The sequence below is a fragment of the Echeneis naucrates genome, chromosome 3 (genome assembly GCF_900963305.1).
Source record: "Echeneis naucrates chromosome 3, fEcheNa1.1, whole genome shotgun sequence".
In the NCBI taxonomy this organism is placed as follows: domain Eukaryota; kingdom Metazoa; phylum Chordata; class Actinopteri; order Carangiformes; family Echeneidae; genus Echeneis; species Echeneis naucrates.
The window spans coordinates 18,100,689-18,120,362 of record NC_042513.1 but is presented as its reverse complement, the minus strand read 5'-3'; the positions used below and the strand labels follow the sequence as shown (position 1 = coordinate 18,120,362).

Genomic DNA, 19,674 nt, shown 5'->3' with positions numbered 1-19,674 from the left:
AATGCATAAAAAATCAGAAGGTGAAACCTCCTATTTTTTAAAACAAGTTATTTAGAGCCTTAATTCAGTAATCTGTTCAGAAGTTCAAGACATCTTCGAATAGCTTCTGAAAGCATTACACACTTGGATTGGGGGAATTGATCCCAGTAATCGGGGAAGTCAGATTAAATGGGCTCTGTCCACGAGCTGCCATTTAAAAGCCTGTCTAAATATTTTCAAAAACAGAAGGATCAGGATTAAAAAAAATTACAGAAAGAACTTGGTGAGGCTCTGAAACAAAGTTATGTAGACGGATTAATATTTGGCCAGTGCAACCAAAGCTTTCCGGGATGGAGTCAGGCATCTGATTTGTATTTCACTTGCCAAACACTAGAATACAGGAAAAGCCCAAAGAGGGCACAGTAAAGTTCTCGAAGAGCATCACGAGGGACCATCACTTGGTGATCCCTGTGGATCAAAAGCTTATGTCTTTTGTTGGCTGAAAATGCCTTATCCACAAAATATTACATACAATGATTTTCTTTGTCTTGTGTGTCCGTCTGTTTACTTAACTTTAGCAGCTACTTATTTAAAAATGCTCAACTACGGTGTATTTTATATTGATTTAAACCTATCACATTAAAGCAGCACTAAAAATTAGTGTAAGTGTCTTAACACTTTCACCCTGGGTTGGACATATCAGGCCATGGAGGGAATGTGATGATATGCATATCATCTGCATATAGATGTGCCACTGATGTAATCATGAATCTGGTAATGTAAGTTTAGATTTGCATAGAATGCATATATAAAACAAAAGAGAGAGCAAAGAAGGCTATGTCTTTTAAGTTGAAAGGTTTTTGACCATTTCTAATCATTGATGTAGTTCAATTATTATACAGAACTTTAATCAAGGCCGTAAAAAAAAGTTCTAAAACCAAACAAGTTAAGTACAGCAAATACAAGAGGCCGCCAACCATAAAATTTGACATGGTTAATAAAGCCGATCAGAGTGAATTATGTAGTGGTGGGTAACTTTTTTTAATGAAGCATCAAACTCAGTGATTTTTAAATCCACATTGCTCACCATTTGATACCTTGAACATGTCTTTGTTAGGTTTCAGTAGTCGTGTAAACACAGCACTTGATATGGTGCTTAGAGAAAAGTTGGTTCTGTAGCAGAAGCACTTCTCAATAGCTGTGATCTTAAGAATAATCCTGAGCATGATATCAGTTCAAGATGAAACAGCAGATGATCACTCTTTTCATTTAGCTGGTGATATGCAATAGAAGGATTTATAGAAGGAAGATCAGATATGAATAATTGCTGATAATCCTTGACTGTGAATTGATCCTCCTGAAAGGTATATTAGGATTCTGACATTGTTTCTCATTTGAATGAGTTTTTTGAGAATCTCTCTCTTGGGCATGTTAAGATACCGTTAGGTTAACCTGAGCAGATATGTAGGTAGCTGCAAGGAAGCTGATGCTGGGACAAACCTTTGCTGTTCACTAACTTCAAAGAAATTGATGTTTGCCAAACATTACAATAGCGTTCATTAATCAAAAGTCAGTATGGGAGACAATGAGGATTTCCTTTTAAAACTGTTCTATAGCATGTCCATGAAGCCGTCAACTATCATGAATTTGATGATTTGATGTGATGATTGCGTCACAAGAGCGTAAAGGTGTTGATTTTCATTATGTGGAGCTGGTATAGAGTGGGGTATAGATTTCTTTGTTGGGTTATTCTGAGGTTTCTATCATTTGTCCTCAAGCAATCAATGGACGGGCGTCTCGACTGTCGGCTGATGCGTGACAGCTCTGACTGCAGTAGTTGCCAGGTCTAACATTTACCCTTATTTTCCTCCTTCCTGCTGCAGTCATCATGGTGTCTGCAAAACTGCACATTTTCGCTGAAACCTTTCCAGCTGAAGCAGATGTACACAATCTCTGCCTCAATTTGTGGCAACCAGAGCAAATTTATTTTGTTTTCCTGCTTTGCTGTTGACTTTGTTGAAACTATGCTGCCTCCAAATGTCATTTAGTGCTATAAAACACAGTTACAGACGATTAATTTATTTTTGTCTATAATGAGATTTTCTTCTAAAGTCTTCAGATCCAAGGTCTACAAAAGATTAAAAGTGACAATGAAAGCTTGAAAGTCAGGTTGAAAACATGAGTGTCTCTGCCGCAGCACTTTACCAATTTTTAAGTATTGTTAAACATAATTTAACTTTTCTTTTCTTTTGTGCTGTAGTACCGTGAAAGCTTTGGATCTTATTTTGGGACCGGAATCAAAGAGAATTGTCTGTCCTTTTTTCAGAGCCTTCTATTGCCCTGATACTAGCCTGTTTGCTACATAAAAAAATCTGTATTGCGCAACAGCATCTACCCTCATTCATCCATCTCATTCAGTTCTGTGCTAATGTTTTGGGTGATAGGTCGGGAAATTATCTGTATATAAGGCCAGGGACCTACTGTGATTGTGTGAATATGGTCAGAAGATTCAGTGAGTACAAGGTGCACCCATTAAGGCAGGTTGAGTAATAATGGAGGAAAAATGGAGGCTAAAAATGCTGTGTTCCAGTAAAGGGAAGGTGAATGGTGGTTCTCGAGTGTATCCCAGTAATGTATGTGAATGTGAATGCAAAGGGTTTTAACTGTCATTAGGGTAAGAAGCCACTTTTCAAACCAAGATAAATGGATGCACTGCTTCATTTTTATCAAGATTATTCTGTTTGTGTGACTTTGCGTTACGTCTTTTCCTTTCCTTTGGCCTTGCAATGGCTTCGGTTGTTATAAGTCCATAAATGTGTGCATTGAGGGACTACAAGACTGTGAAATTAAAATAACAACATCCAGAAAAAACAAAAACAATCACAACCCCATAGAGCTGTTAGCCTTACTCCTTTGTCTACGATGATGCTTTTTGTGTGAGTTTTCTTCACAAAACGCTGCAAGTAATGTGTGGGTCATTTCTTGCATAGCTGAGCCTATGCTTTGCCTCCCAGCGGGAAGTCAGCCGTGCTGAGCCTTTGGAAAGGCCGGAGCTTAGCGTACAGCTCATTAATGACCCACGATAGTTGTGTGTGTTATTGGGGACTTTAAATCTCAGCTTAATTTTTGTTTCACTACAAAATAATTCATTGTGAACAATAACAAACAGTTATTCATGCCACCTATGTGCGGTCTTTGTCCAGCCTGCATGAACGCATGTACTCAGCAGACACTCATACTCATCTTAACGATTGAAAAGTTTTATCTTAGTCTTGTTGATGCATAAACTTTGGTGTAAGCACACTTGTAGCAATGAGTCATTGTTGCATGCGTCCAAAAATCCAAGACTGGCTTTTCTCTTGGGTTTTAAAGGTAAGGCTGGGGATCTTCCACATTTTTTGAAGTGTCATGTTGGATGTATAAATATGCAGCGTTTGACTTGCCATGCGATCCATTTTATTATCATTGGTAGATACCAGGAGGCTTTTTTGTAGAGCACAGAGTTGGACACAGAGTAAGCACATACATATACACATTTAGTCATTGTGTCAATATAAATTTTTACAGTTTATTCCAACTGTCAGTGGTTTCAGCCGACTCAAAAGAACTGTGGCAAAATCAAAATCTGTGGATGATGTTTTGGGTTTCACAGCTAGACCTGCTATAAACCCTCACATGTCGTCATTCAGAGAACCACTCTGCTCAAGTGTTGCAATGCATAGTGATGTTGGACAATATTTACTGAGGTATCAAAACTACATTTAAAGAAACATCACTTTTGATTTTTAAATGCATAGATAATGACATCAAGTATTACCCAGTCATAGTAAACTGCATTCCTTTCATCACTAAAAGGTGCCTCGTCACATGACTAAACTAAACTATAACACTATGGCATTATTATCATTTAGGAGTTAAAGTGCCAAAGCCAGCGTGTAAGTGTTGAAATGTTACATCAGTAAAGTTCTTTTTTAAACAAAGCCCAACAGTCAGTTTTATCTCTGAACATCTGCAGTAGACAATTTTGCACTTAAAACTTGCATAATTTGTCCATTTAAACCTGCTGTTGTGTGAAATTGGTCAAAAGTTGGATTTCATCTGTTCCACATGGAAGATGAACCATAACAGATTTTAGAAAGCTGAGAGCTATTGTGGTTAACACTTTTGCTTTTGTTCTCCTTCTAAATGTATTTCACTTTCAGTTGTTTTCATTCAGATTTTTCTGTAAGCATTTTATAATTGAATCAAACCAACTTTAATCAAAACTCTAATTCAAAGTAAATGTGGCTAGTAATTGAGTTCCAGGAGAGAAGTTTTCTCCTTCTGACAATGTTGGTGTGAAATTACAAAGCCAGATGATCGTAAAAGCAGAAAAACCGAGTCACAAAGTTGAATAAAACCAATTGTATTCTGTGTGTGTGTGTGCATGAGCAGGTGTATCAGGTGTACGCTCGGCTGTCCCCGGAGGACGTCTATGAAATCCTGAAGGCTGTTGGGACCGACTATGTGGTGCTAGAAAACAGCATCTGCTATGAGCGGAGGCACAGAAGAGGCTGCAGACTTCGGGACCTGCTTGATCTGGCCAACGGACACGTGGGTGGCATTTATTTAACATCCGTATGTATGTGTGTGTGTGTGTGTGGGGGAGGTTTTTTTTCCAAAATTCATGGAGCCCATCAGCGGTGCTGTGTCTGGACCAGGATGGTGAGTCTTACAAGATCAAGAGCTATTTTAAGGGTAAGACTGGCTTTTAAGGGTTAAGGTAAGGGGCTAAGAACTTAAGTCAATGACCGGTCCCGAGAGAGATAGCACTGTGTGTGTGTGTGTGTGTGTGTGTGTGTTTGTGGCCCCTGTGTGCCATCTCACCTCCATGGCTGGGTGAAGACTGTCTGCCTCTGAGAGATCAATAGTCTAATTTCTCTCTGTCTCTCATGCTCTTCTTGCTGCCCCTCCTGCTTTCGTTCTCCTACCGCACAGACTCCCTCCAACTCCCTTTGTTATGATGTGGGATGCCTTGCACTTGCTATTTGGATTACCAGAGGCGAGACGAGCTTCAATCTGGTTGTCTGGCCCAGTGTGGTGTAAGACACATGAAACACACGGTTGATGTGTTCCACTCGCACGCTGTGTTTATAAATGTCATGCAGCACACACCTGACATCTAGACAGCTTTATTGAAGGCATGTTGGAATCACAGCCGCCTGTCTCTTTCGGTCTTCCTTCATATGAATGATGAACAAGTCTGAAAAGAAGCAATAAGGGTAAATCTACATGTCTCTGAAGTTGTGGAGTTTCCTTGATGATTCTTGAGACTCAATGGGGTGACATGGTGCTAAGATGGTTGGTCCTGTTGAGTCAGTGCAAGAAGGTTCAGTGTGGTTTTCTGCCATTCGGCCACCCAATATGACGTTGTGTATTTCTTTGCAACCAAAATAAACCATATCTGAAGAGTTTTTCCTCCACCCCCCTCAACTCTCAAAGGGAAGGCCAGGAGCTAATGAATTTACTTCAAAGGACTTTTTTCCTCCTGTATATTAAAAAAAACATATTTTATCTTCTCTCCTGCTGCCATGTTGACATTTGTTAACAGCAGCCGGTCTGAATCACTGACTTAGTGGTGATGTGGTCCTTGAGGTTACAAAAAAAATAGCGTCTGATTTCTGAAAATCAAATCAAAGGCCAAGTTTGAAAATTTATTCAAGTTAAGCAAAATAATGAAATAAACGGCATTTTTTTAAAGTTTGGGGAAATACATCCATACACACACATACATACATAAAATATACCACATAATCTTGCCTGTATGCTTAACAGTTTCAAAAACATTTCAAAGTTTTTGAAACTGAATTAGCAGATGGTTTGCCCTAGGAAGGGCAAATACTTCCTGATGCCATAGCTCCTCCTTTGGAAAGAGGAGACTGGTGAGTTCCAGGTACGACTGATATTAGCTGTCTGTTAGCAGTGCCCCGTGTACCATCAAACAATAGACAGCTGGCATGTCTGTCTGTGGTATTTTCCCCACTGCTGAGTCGAGGTTCATGCTCTGTGTAGGACTGACTTCTATAGTTGCCAAGAACTGCAGGCCAGAGAATGCTCCTATGTCGCATAAGGACAAACATTAATACATTAATTGATGTTGATGTGAGATGGAGCCATCTCCGTCACAGACTGGATCACAGAAATATGTGACCCATCATCTTCTCCCAATGAGTCCCTCTGAAAAAGGTGGCTGCTTTAACCTGATTCATCCTTCATCTCTTTATTTGCACTCAGGGTTTTTGATAAGGATGAAGAAATCAATCAATGTAATTTTAAGAAAAAGCTGCATGGAGGATCTGATTGTCAAATGTTGAGGCGCAGTTGTATTCCTGCCCATCAGACCTCTTTGCTGGAGGCTCGTCTGCTGTCACTATCCTGTTTAACACATAAAAATGGCCAAAATTAAAATGCCATGAACACCAGGTCTGAAAAGTGAAGCCAATGTTGAAAAGCTTTGAATTTGGATTTTGTCTGCCCATCAGGGAGCGGCTCCACTGGTTGTTTAAAAAAAAAAAAGAAAAAAAGAAAGTGTTATGTTGGCGTTTATGTGCAAATGTCTTTTGATTTCTCACCTCTGTGAACATTTTTCTAATGCGTTTATGGTCTCAGTCTCTAGTTTCAAGTCTTCAATGATAAAACATGTTAATCACCAAAGGAAACCTAAAGCAGGGGGACGAATTTGGGAGCGTGGCTACTGTGTGATTGGTTCACCCTTACTCCTCCGCAGCTCAACCTTCACCTTCAGATATGGTTTCTTCTGGTTTCAAAAAAACAAAACTTGGTGGCATCCAGTTTACAAACAGAAATCCGCAAAACAGTATCTCACAAACCAGCAGGTGACGTCAGGTGGGTTGACACCTGCCAAAAACCTAAATGTTACAATCCATTTGGCAGGAGAGTGTGAGAGGGCCCTGTGGGGTTTATCTATGTTTCCACAGCTGTATCTAAAATGAATGGATGATGTGTTGATGAGCACACAGCCCCCACTTTACACAAACGCATTTCTGGTAACTTTCTGCTGCTCTTGTAATTCTTGACAAATGACAAACTCATTCTGTGTGCCTGTCAGATCATGGATGGACCTGGAGAGAACGATCCAGACCTTGTTCCCGCCTCCCATCCTCGATTCTGCGAGGCCATCAAGACGGACACAACAGCGTACACCGCTCTGTTCACCAGAACATTCCAAAACAAAACTTTTCACGTTTATCGGCTCAAGAAGAAGCGCAAGAAAAGCACCAAGAACTCTTCAGAGCCCACTACGACTCTGTAGCAGCAGCAGGACTGAGAAAACCCCCGTCAGAGAGATGGGTGAGAAGAAGAGAGAAAAGCACTGAATCCTCCTGTTCCACTGTCTCCTCTCTGCACTTTGCCCAGCTGTGATCATGCTTCTTTTTTTTCTCCCCTTCTTTTTAGATTTCTTTGTGTGTATGAGCACATGACTCTGTGAACTGTGGTGTTACGGCAGCGTGCCGGTTCAGGCTAAGGGCAGCACTGTTTTACTCAGAAAGGTGTAGATGCCGCAGTATGAGTCCTGCTTTAGGCTGTTCTGCCTGCCAACCTGCTCTCCTCAGGCCTGTGGAAGACCACAAGCAACTACTAAAACTTCTTTTAAAGTGGTCGTTTTCATTTCCAACGTATCGTCTGCCTCGTCCAGAGCAGGCTCAGGGGTTAATAGCATTTATCTGAAGAAAATCCTTGATCAAACCTATTATTTTGGTCTTGCTTTCAACACAAAGATTGACGATGACATACCCATCCTCAGATTCTTGGCATACAGTGCATTATCTGCAAATTAAAATTAAGGGAGAGAAAAAGAAACTTAAGTTGGATCAGAAATGGAACTGGTCATTGAAACCTGATTCTTTTGTTGCCTCCACAGTTCTGAGTCATTTGAACTGTGAATAATATATATGAAGAGATTTAAGAAATAAATGATGCTATGCAGCTCTGGGAAAGATCTGCTTTATTTACACAGTTTTGGTTGCAAAGAAATGAAGCAAAGGGCTCCTTCTAAATACATCAACATCTGAAAGTTGAAGAAAGTTGGTGCTTTGGTGGCTGCCCAATGGGGACCTACCATAGCTTGCATGCTAACCACTAACACACCAGCTAGCTGAGATGTGCTAGCTGTAGTCCTTTAGCATACCCTGAGCTCCTCTCTGTGACTAGTCAGCTTAAACAGCTCAATGTGCTCGATAAGTTAGCACTGTAATAGCGGATTGTTGAATATTAAAGGCTCAAAAGTTTCAGGACACTTTTGCCCCCCCCCCCCTTTTTTTATGACCTCTTAAAAAACTGAAAACAACAACAACAAAAAAACAAGGGTTAGGTGTTTTGGATATTATGTTTATAGTAATTATTAATATGTAGTCACCTATTCTGTTGTGTTGTGTTGAAAAAGACCATTCATGTGAAGGGAGGGGTCTTACTGTGGAATCACTAAGTTCGACCATTAGCTGGTCTTCAGCCTGCTCCCAGGCAGGCTGCCACTTTTCTTGGTGATCCACATGACTCAACAAGCGACAGATATTTTCAATTACCCTGGCAAGAGGATGTAGAAATGCTTCCTGCCCCCCCATCACCCCCAGTCTGCTTTCTGCTGTTAAAGTGAGGTCAAAGCGATATTTGTGACAGTGTTGTTGTTGTTGTTGTTGTTGTTGCTGTCATGTTTTGCTTTCCGTTGGCTCTCTTGATTCTCATCAGCAGCTGCCTCAACCTTTTCATTCTCTGCTCTCTCTCCCTCACGAACACACACACACATGAATAATGTAAGTGGTGAGGAAATTGCAGCAACGACGCTGATTCCCTGCCGCAATCCAAAGTGGTTTGTGAGAGAGTGAAGGGTCAACACTTGCACATTAAACTGAGGCTGTGTGGTTAGAAAAGAAAGTGGGGCTGGCGGACGGTTCGGTTGGGTGCCTGGGCTCTTTTGCACCTCGTGGCTGGGCTTTGTCTCCTCACACTGGGCTTGGTGCCTCATGTGCTCCAGCACACAGGGTGGCAGACCTGTGGAGCCTGGACCCGTCTCTGGGCCCTGGTGATGGTCTCACTCATATTCATGTCTGGTTTCACTTGCCAGCTCTTGTTGGGTCACATCATGAAGAATTGATGAATCCTACCTAAGTCCAGTCCATCACTATGTACTCCATCTTTGACTCGGCTCCTCTGTTGGGACACCTTCACCATCTCTCCAGGAATCTACACAGAAACTCTCTGGACTCTCATAATCCTGAGTGAGGTGACAGGAAAAGCACAGCATCCTTCACTCCACCAGCTCCTACCAGCACCGACTGCTTCCCTTCCTCTGTCCATCCTGCTGCATCTTCTCTGTCCTTTGTTCCCCCTGATATTCATCGAGGTGCAGCACTGCCCTCCCTGCCACACAAAGGTCATTTCACTCAAGAAAGATCAACACACTAGCTTCCATGGAGGGCTGGCGATGGTCGCACACATGCATTGAAATAATAAAATATTTAGCTGCAAGACTATAAGTGCTCAATCTCGTAAAAAGTTGACACAAAATGTGGTGTTAAACTATGAGGAGAAATGCAGACAAAGAAAAAAAAGTGGGAAGGAGGAGGAGGATGGAAGAAGCTAATGGTTAAACAACAGCAGAGAAAAGATGAGCACATCCAGACACGGATTCACAATGATCTGAACCTCCACGTTCTTCTTTTTCTTCTTTTGAACCAAAGGAGGTGATTGAAAGGCTGGATGGCGCCTGTGTCGATAAATATTGATTTTTCTAGTTGAAGTTGACTGCTACAATGGGCTCTTATCAGTTTATGACACACACATAAACACGTGCTTTGATTTGAAGCCCACCACCCCCACGCCTCGTCTCAGTAGACCTATATTTGTGCACTTGTTAATAAGGACCTCTGTCTTTGATAATCCCCGCTCTCGCAGATGCATGAACATTCTTGTACGCAGTTGTTGTGGGGCTTTTGACGTGTTGTTCGTTAACTGTGCGGCCTCATTGTAATGCATACCAATCAGATGAGTGTGGAAGAGCCCACCCACCCCTCCCCCCTCGCACCTTCATATTGGCTGTATAATTTAGGAGACGTCTGATTGCTTTATGTGAGAATGAAGTGATTGTACTGTGAATGTACTAATATAATATTTTTTTCCAGCCCTGGTAATTTCCATACATATTGGGATTAGTAGTTCATTCAGAGGAGTACTGTCTGCCTATGGTTTCTGTAATGAAGAGGAGATGGAGAAAGCCATCAATGTGTGTGGTTGAGCTCATCACTTAATTTAGCCTCATTTTGAAGAACTAGTAGATGCGGCTGAGACAAATGCAGCTGCTGGAACTCAGACTTTTTTTTTTCTTGGGAGTTGAATAGTTAACAGAGTTTTGGATTCAGTTTGCCCCAAACCAGAGGTTGTTGAGGTCTTAGTTCTTGTAGTGAAGCTTTTTTTTTTTTTTTTTTTTTAGCAGATTTTGGGATCTGCCTGCAGTGATTTTTGAGGTTAGTCATCGGACTCTCTCTCTGAAGCTTTTAAAATTCTGAACAGATTTGTCGGATGGGGTTGAAATGAGAAGTTTGTGCAGGGCCACGTGTTATAGGGTTACATATATGAAAGTCATAGAATTTATTTCGTATAGAATTAAAAATCTTGTGTTAGTTATTGGGCACATTCATGTTCAATGGTAGAACGAGCAATAAAATGTAAATAATTGGGTAAAAAGTTATCACTCAGCTCCACTGTTTTTGATTGTGTGTGCTCAAGCTTTGATCAAAACTGTATTAAATTGTTAAAGGTCCCGTATTCAATACTTGATTTCAGTGTTAACTCGTAAGAAGATATATTTTTGTTTTATGAACCAAAATCTATCTCTGCATCATTTTCCAGCTCCTCTCTCAGGCTTCAGCTGGTTAGGGTTGAGTGATAAAGATACAGCAGATTTTAAAGCTCAGGCTGTGAGCATTTCTCTGTGGACTGCGGACTTCTATACTTTTACTGTATTGGAAGACAGCTCACTTCCTTAAATATGGGACCTTTTAATGGCACCATAGTATCGTTCCTTTATCAACGACGAACTGCAGTTCTGTTGTGTGCGCAAGTCTGAGAACAATCTGATATCCATTTATACAGATGCTTCTTTCTGAGCCAGTGCCATTTAAAAAATATATATATATTTCTGAATGTGACATTTATAAGTGTAGTTCTTCATACGGTGTGATAATGGGGCAGGATTTACTGTTCACAACTGGTTCTTCAGAGGTAATGGACAGCCAACTGATGCATCATTGTTGACGAGTAGTTAGTGGCCCCAAGCGAGTTCTAGTTCCTGAACAGTTTCATTTGGAACAAGAAGAAAATCTGCCAGTAGCGGAAGCAGTATACTTCTGGTTTTCTTTAAAAAAAAAAGAAAAAAAGAAAAGAAAACAAAATATCGTATCATGTACGTGAGTGCCTATGGCCATTTCCCCCGTTTTTTCTGTTTCTTTTTCCTACAATCCCTCTGAACTCATGTTGTACAGCTGGGTTTTCTACTGCAGGACATTTTTCATATCAGAATTCAAACACTATATAGGTTTACTCTGCAGTCCAAACTGTTTCCAGCTATTAGTGAGAGTGATATGTAAAATACTGCAACTGAGCTGAACTCTTTTCCAATGCCAGTGTTAATTAGACACATCCATGTTCAGTGGCTGTACATCAATAAAAGTATTTTCTTCAACAATGCATACCCCTTGTTAATCATTCCACCAGGTCACAGCCTTTATCTTTCTTTTCTTTTTAATTCTTAATTCTCCTTGACAGATGCAGTCACGATTCAACTCAGTCACTGGTGCAAAGAAATGAATTTATTGAGAAAAAAAGATCAAAGCAAAATACAAAACACATAAATGTCCAAAGCTCATCACCATCATGATGATAAAAAAGATATGTTCCATTAGATTTTCTTTCTTCTTTGTCTTCTTCTTTTTTTTTTTTTTTTGCTCAGAAGCTTCACATTTTAAACCTATGGTGCTTTTTCTTGGCCAAAAGCAATAATTGTAATTAATCTATCTCTGTATTTACAAATGAGGTAAAAACATTAACTTTGTTCACGACATGTCTGCACCCAGAACACAACATTTAAGAAGCTGTTTTATGGTACAAATGAACGGTGATGGGAGTGAGTCGCCGCTCCTTCCAGCTGCAGAGAGAAACAAGTGAAGCATGAAGCGTCTTCATCCTCCACCGCTCAGGCTCAGGCTCGGCCTCTCTCTGCAGGAGAATAAAAAATACATCCCCAGCTAGGAAATCCCTACTGTCTATAAAAAAAGCCTATCAGGCATCATCCCACAGTGTACTGCACCCTGCCCTGACTGCCAAGCTCTTCTTATTTTTAAAAGCAACATTGTTGCCTCGGATTTCCACAAAATAGCATGTTTCTGGAAAGCCAGAATCTGGGAATTGGCTCCTCTGTTGCCTTTATTTATTTTTTATTTTTTGGAAAGTACCTGCAATCCTTTGGTTTTTTTTTTTTCAGCATGACAGCAAGCCATCAGCTCCTATTAGGATTAGTGGCCTGACGTGTTTTCACACACTCCTACCCTCTAAATGCTCTCTGCCAAAGGGCTCGGCTTTGCCAACGTGACGGTGAAGAGAAAAAAGAAGAAGAACAAGGGAAAAAGAGCATAATGAGAGTGCCGCTGCTACCTCCTGAAATGCTAGGAGAAGTCAGTTTTTTTGTTTTGTTTTTGTTTGGAGGATTGCAGGAAGAAAAAGGGGGTGCAGGGAGGAAGTTAGCTGCGTTGGGGGGGGTGAGAAAACATGACTTTTGGTGTTTGTGCTGTTTGCTGTGCAACAAATTGTTTCTGCAGAAAAAAAAAACAACAAAAAACATTTCTCCCAGCATCTCTCCTCTCCCTGCAGCTCCCTGCGGAGCTGCTGAGCTCCATGATGCACTGGTGGCACATTTCACCAAAGAGCCAGGCACTTGTTAAGATGGTTTCTCTCTCTACCACCCCTCCTCATTTGCTCTCTGATTCAGCCCTCTACCCTGTAATCATCTCTCTTATCAAAGGTGAAGGGAACAGACCCTTTTCAGGCTCGGCACTTTTCCTTCTTTATTACTGGTCTTTTGCCTTTTTGTTCTTTTTCAGATAAATTGTTCTCAGTGCTCCCACAACACGGCAAGTTTCTTTGTTTGTGGAGTTGGGGGGGGGTCACATTTGCCACTGTGCTGACGATTCACATCATAGATAATAACTGCAGCATTATTATTTCCCTGCAATTTTCTATCAGTCCATTTCCCCACATTCACAATTATAACACAGCTCCAGCCAAGAATGTGCGGCCGTTCATAGTGAGCGAGGCTGGATCAATGTGTGTTGGCACAGGTATCAAAGCTCAGGACTATATATGTATCATCATCATAAATCTCCTTCATCCTCCTCCCACTGTTTGCTCTTATTGAGTAGTCACCTTGCAAAGCCATTTGACATTGTTTGTATTCTATTGAGCAATTGTCTGTTAAAATAGTCTGTATGCCTGAGGAACTGCGCAGAACAGAGCAACAGAGCAAGAATTTCCTCCATCCCACAGTCTGCATGTCCACATTACAAAGCTGAATCCCCCTCCCTCCCTCAGGTGAGGAGGAACCAGCAGGGGAGGAGCGTGAATGAGAGCAGGAAATCAAATGAAGACGAGGGTGCAGTAGTAAGTAGAAAGCTTGATGTCTCACAACCCACGGAGCATTGAAACTTGAAACATCCAACCATTACAGAATTACTCAACCACATTACCAGAGAAAGAAAACAAAAGACAACAAACAATCAGAAAAAAAAAAAAACTCAAAAGAAAACCTCACCCTGCAACTCATTGACAGCTGAAGCACTTTTTAACCCATACAAACATTGACAGAAGCTGTGTACAGCCAAGCAGCAAGAACACTATGTGTCCACAATATAGTGAAAATCCAAACTGTATTAAATGATCCCATCCATCTTCACTGCGTCATCACGTGACAGCACAGAGTGATATATTTGATTCATAAAAATGAATTTTCATTTTGTCGACAAGGTGCTAAAACACAGTTTATGTGGTATTGATTTGCTCAGAAACAAACAAACCGCCAAGCATTTAATATTTCACATTTTAGGCCTTCAGCTGACACTCATCCTGAGCGGGTCACAATGGGTGTTGGAAACAGAGGAAATTTGGTCTTCCACTGGCTGTTGCTGGAACAGATATTTCTGACAGTGAAGCTAAGCTCCATCATGATGAGTAGCCTTGGAGGTGGAAGGTTTCGTTCAAAACCCTTTAACCTGACTGGCAGGATTCATAACGTCTCTGCTCCTACAGAAATCCGAGGTGGAGGGACCACCGAGCGACAGGCTCTTCTCACAGGGACACTTTTGTCTGTCTGTTAAGCCGCCGTGTTGATTGATGGGGCTCATGATTCAGTAAATGCAACACCTTCCGTGTGGGTTGTCAGCAAATGCAAGGTGTGAAGCGAGTCTCTCCGTCAGTCTCGTATTCGCTCTCTCTCGCTGTTTTCCCGCCTCACTACTAAGTGTCTGATAATTGATAGTTTGTGGCGGGCCGGTTTTCAGGGTCCTACTTGTTGGGGTGTCTTACCTCAGAGGTCACTGGCCTCCGCTCGCTCGTACAGGGCCCGCAGCTTCTCGAAGCGTGGCCCCCACTCTCCCAGCGTCTCCTCCCTTCTTGCCTCCCCTCCCCCGTCGCCTCCACTCCCACCATCCAACCCTGCTGAGCTGAAGGAGCTGAGGGACCCGGCGGGTGAGCCCCCACCTTCTGTGGAGAAGACCTGCAGGGAGTCGAAGGGCCCCGTGTCTGGATGCTGGTCTGCATCGCGGATGATCTCACACAGGTAACGGGCCAGGTCCTGGCTGGAGAAGGAAAGGGAGCGGCGCGCCAGCTGGGAGGGCCGGGCCTGGCCCTGGGCCGGGAGCCTTGTTGGGGGGACATCCCGGCGGAGGCTGGCGGTGGTGGTGGCAGTGGAGGAAGTGGAAGCTGCCGACGGGGGCAAGGTGGTGGAGCTGGCTGTCCGGCTAAGTGAGTCCAGTGGCTGGGTGGAGGGGGGAGCAGGGGGCGCCTGGTGGAGAAGGTGGTGGTGGTGGTGAGGAGGGGGGTGGTGCAGGGCTCTGGACCGGCAGTACTGGACTGACTGGGCTGGGCTCGGCTGCAGGGACTTCTGCAGCTCTGCCATGTCATAAGCATTCTGGACAGACACGGAAATAAGCATGTGGACATTGAGCACACACAAAATGCAAAAGCAGAAGAAAAGTCTGAGGTTCCAAAGATGCTTAGAAATCAAAGGAGATGTTCCCTCAGAACATTCAGCAGCAGTGAGAGATCAGAGAAACAATCAGCTCCTCGCATTATTTTTACTGTCAGTGTTCCACCTATTTAAGCTTCCAATCCATCTCCATTTACTTTCTCAGTAAACTCACCATAAATATGAAGACTGTACGTGTGTGTGTGTGTGTGTGTATGTGTCACTCCACTACTAATGTGATTCCACCACAACTGTAACCACAGCAGCAGAGATGGTAATAAAACAAAACAGGGCTGTAGTGGGAGGGTGACGAGGAGGAGGAAATCATATGCACAGAGGAGGAGGTGTGGGTCGCTGCGTAAAACTGATTATCTGATGAGTAGAAAGCGCTGTTTTTATTCCTCAAGAGACCTATAACAGGACTCCTGAGGAACAACTTCAGCATCTGCTGAAGGGGATCGACAGTAAGAGCGTGTGTGTGCATGTGTGTTAGGAACATTACTGCTTAAATGGAATAGGTTACACATTGATAGTTACCCAACAGGTAACCAAACACCATGTGAATTTTTTTTTCTTTATGTTGATGTTGTGTCACATCTGTCACTCATCCGACCTGCTCGACAAAAAGATTCACTGAAATCGGTGTTACAGTCTCCACATCAGCTTGCTTTCTCATCGCCAGCATCATGCTGAACATTTGGCTTCCTGTTGCAGATTACATGTATTGATTTTTGTCGCTAAATGATGTAATCTGGATACAGTGTGTGTCTGTGTTTGACTGCAGAGCGCAGACCAAAAGACCTTGAGGGTTTTTGGATGTGATAATGATCTCTGTATCCAGAGTCCTCGCTCAACTGTGTGTGTGTGTGTGTGTGCATGTTTGTTTCAATAAAAGCCTTGATGGTATGCGAGCTCTTAAGAGCTGTTGAGTGCTTGTGGGCTACAGTGGCTGTTGGCAAGAGGCGATAAGGATTTTGCGTGGGCCTAATTAAAACGCTAATGCGCACACACACACACACTGTGGAGGATTTTATTCCAAATTTAATTAACCGAATCCGTTCTAAAACTCCTACCTCGCTTCCTGTGCTCAGTATTTTCAAAATAGAAATGGAAAGTGTCTTAAAGATCTTGCAGTGAGAAAAGGAAATCACACAATCACAAAAACGCACAAGAGTGCATCAGGTTTAGGAGGTGGTTTTTTTCACTGCCTTGTGTAAGATGGGAAGAAGCTAGGGGACACGTACTTACTGCGCGAGCAGCTTACCTGATCCTCCTCCCCGCCTCCCTCCTCATCATAGTTGAGGACGTTCTCCCGGATGTCCTCCCACCCGTCGTGGTGGGCTGAGACGTGGTAAACGCCCTCCTTCAGGCCTTTGTAGCTCCTCCAGCGAGTGTAGAGGAAAATGCCCAACAGCAGCACTGTTAAGAGTTCAGACAGAACAGGTATCAGCACGATCCATTTAGGAGTGCCATGTTACGGATGTGAGGAGTAAGGATGCTCATTTGCCATAAATGTGATGAGTTGTAGAGTTAATCTGAAATGAAGCTTCAGGCTTCCAATTAGTAAGAATCATTTTGTTGCTAATTATAGACAGAGTATATTTCAAAGAGTGTTTCTGACAGAAACGTTTACTCCTGTCGTCTGTTGGGATCCAACAGCCTGAATCGCTCTTCAAAATGTTCTTCTCCATAAGTAAACGGAATGAGATCATCTGAGAAGTGGGTGGAAAGTCACATGTTCATGTGGGAAACATGTCAGCAGCTCAGAGTTCAGCTTGCTCCCCATCATTACTGTCACAAATACCGCTTAAATGCACTATATATATATATATATATATATATATATATATACACACAACATTATATTGGAGCTTGACATGACTGGCTCAACTGACCAGCATAAGAGTTTTAATGAAAGACTAATATTCACATGAGGTTCTTTAAAATACTGAATAAAATGATTCCCATCCTTTTACATCTGCTAATAAATCAGTAGTCAGGGGAATTATGTGTGATCGCTGGTCATGCAACTGCTGCCAATATTACTGTCAAGTCTTTTGGAGCTGTAAATCGAGCTGGCAGAATACTAATGGTGCCCTGGCCACTGGAAACAGACAGCTAATGTCCTGACGTTTCATTAGAGCTACTTACAGTCCCATTGCAAACTGACAGCTTTGGAATGGGAACTATTCGAAGTTAACGTGGATATGGTGTTAACATCGATTTAAAAATGAATGTGGGAGAAAAATAAGTGGAGGAGCTAAGCAAATTTGACTGCTTTCACTTTCATCTCAGAAGAAACATGTAGAAGTGATTTAACTTCGATATAAATCAGACAGCAGGCATCGCAAGTAGAGACGTGCAGTTCAACAAGTCGGCATGTGCTGCAACCTTTTCAGATTGGGTCTCATCCCAGTTCACACTCGACTAGCCTTTCCACAACGTCAGCCTGCTTTACACCCAAATTCCTGCTCTCTCAATCTGCCATTCTATTTCCCCCCTTAATTCATCTGTAACAAGTAAATCAAAAGACCCCCCGTCCGCTGCAACTTGTAGACTCGGGAGTGCAATGTTGAGATAATATTTAATAATCTGCAGCCACACGTCATTAATTGAGACTAACAGAATTATCTTCTGAGTCATACCTTATCTTTGAATCTGTTTTTGCAAAGCCTGAACATGAGGGCTGTTTTTAATCACATTTGAGTGCGACAGTAATCACGTTCTGCAAACGAGTTTAACTGGCAGTACTATAAATACCCCAGCTCTTCAAATCCTATTAATCTCAGGAACGACTTTGCCATAAAAAATATGTGAACTTAAACAATTCAAACACATTTTTTAAACTCTCCTCCTCACTCTCTCGCTCTCGCTTCCTCTACCAACTGATCCCTTTTTCTGTGATCCATACATCTTTCTCCTACATCCTGACTTAAAGCCAGCAGCCAATCTATCATGTAACTATGCCACCAGACGGCACTCAAACTCCCTACGAATTCATAACAGGCCATTAAACAGCCCACCCTCTGAGAACTCTGTAAATTCATTCAGCCAGAAACCAGCTGCACAGCATGAGAAGTAAAATCAATATTCATTAACTGTCAACTAGTGCCCTTTACCACAACTACAGTGTATTATAGATTAATGGGATTAAATCATTTCAAGAGATTCATTGTTTCATTTTAATATTGGTTCAATGGTTTTTAATAACAATGAAAAAGAGGGTGGAAACGGGGCGTAGGCTGAAGCCCAGTATGACTCCATGGGTTCGAATGAACTGTTCTATAACATCAGACCATCCTGTTGTTTAGTCAGGAAATGTTTTGTCAGCATCACGGTATCAAACGTGTGTTGATACTGTTGTGGACATACGACGGTATTCAAGGTGAACTGTGTGGTATTAGAGCAGAGCAGAGCAAAGAGATAACGGAACTTGATGCCTGCTTGCTCATCATCCTTTGAGCTCTTTTTGTTTTACAGATCTGAGATCAGATTGGAGTGGAATTGGAGGATGCTGAGAGTTCCCGTGGAAAAACAGAGTGGCAACATTTTGAGTATGACATATAGCAGAATTTTGGTTTCCTCTTATCATGGAATGAAAAGGGAGAAAAGCTTTTTTACATAATCCAGCAGGTGCGACAATTTCATTTTATAATTTGTAATTATTGATTTATTTTATATAATTTTGGCCCAAAACAAGAAGGATATGTTTTAATGTCATTAATTAAATAAAGAATTTTTTGTTGTTTGTTGGGTTTTTTTTTTTTATAACACAATAAATGCAGTACGGTGGATTTGATGGCAAGGTACTGTGAGATTTGAAACTGATATAGTATATTGAGTTATTGTTGTAATAAAAAAAAAATTCTGATAAATATTGCATTGTGGACATTATCATAGTAGCTATGTAGTTTTTGCTATCATTATATCCCTATTATGCAATTTTTCAACCCAGCTGAATTCACAATCAAGATGTCCTCATTAGCATGCTTTGCTGTTCCTGTTGTCACACAATGCAATTAAGTGTGACAAAGTGACAGAAACGTGTCAATTTTCAAGCTTCCGCTAAAATCCACATTTTCACAGTGTCATCTCACAAAATCATGCAGACAGACTGGGTTGTGGGTTCAGCTGTGAGCATCCATAACCGCGTCGCTCAGAAACTTACAAGAGTCAGAACATCATTCTCTCTCACATACGGTGTACAGCCCCTTCGTAGGGTCCACAGCAGCTTCCAGATCCTGCATTTTCCCTAAAAGTGATACAGAAGTCTTTAGAAGTGCCAAATTAGGGCTGGGTGATATGGAACTAAATCCTGCTACGATATTTCCTATCAGTCGATAGTCGATATATCGCAATATAAATCAAATAACTATTTCTGTCAAGTTTAAAGGTTCTTTTTTGCT

At 41.8% G+C, this 19,674-nt stretch overlaps 2 protein-coding genes across 5 annotated transcripts in view; one reads left to right on the top strand and one right to left on the bottom strand.

The window, feature by feature from the left end:
* dpy19l3 (dpy-19 like C-mannosyltransferase 3) overlaps positions 1–11,429 on the top strand; it is a 61,834-nt gene extending 50,405 nt beyond the window's left edge. For all 4 annotated transcript variants that reach the window (XM_029498632.1, XM_029498630.1, XM_029498631.1 and 1 more), the window contains 2 exons: positions 4,414–4,572; positions 7,088–11,429. In XM_029498632.1, coding sequence (XP_029354492.1) covers positions 4,414–4,572; positions 7,088–7,291 — 363 coding nt within the window. In that variant the 3' untranslated portion in view covers positions 7,292–11,429. The remainder of the gene's footprint in view (positions 1–4,413; positions 4,573–7,087) is intronic.
* A 3,085-nt stretch (positions 11,430–14,514) lies between these two features.
* The window catches only part of LOC115041216 (neural-cadherin), a 277,317-nt gene continuing 272,157 nt past the window's right edge, over positions 14,515–19,674 (bottom strand). The window contains exons 36-37 of the mRNA XM_029498542.1: positions 16,533–16,687; positions 14,515–15,211 (exon numbers count right to left, since the gene is read on the bottom strand). Of these exons, the coding sequence (XP_029354402.1) occupies positions 14,609–15,211; positions 16,533–16,687 (758 nt within the window). The 3' untranslated portion in view covers positions 14,515–14,608. The remainder of the gene's footprint in view (positions 15,212–16,532; positions 16,688–19,674) is intronic.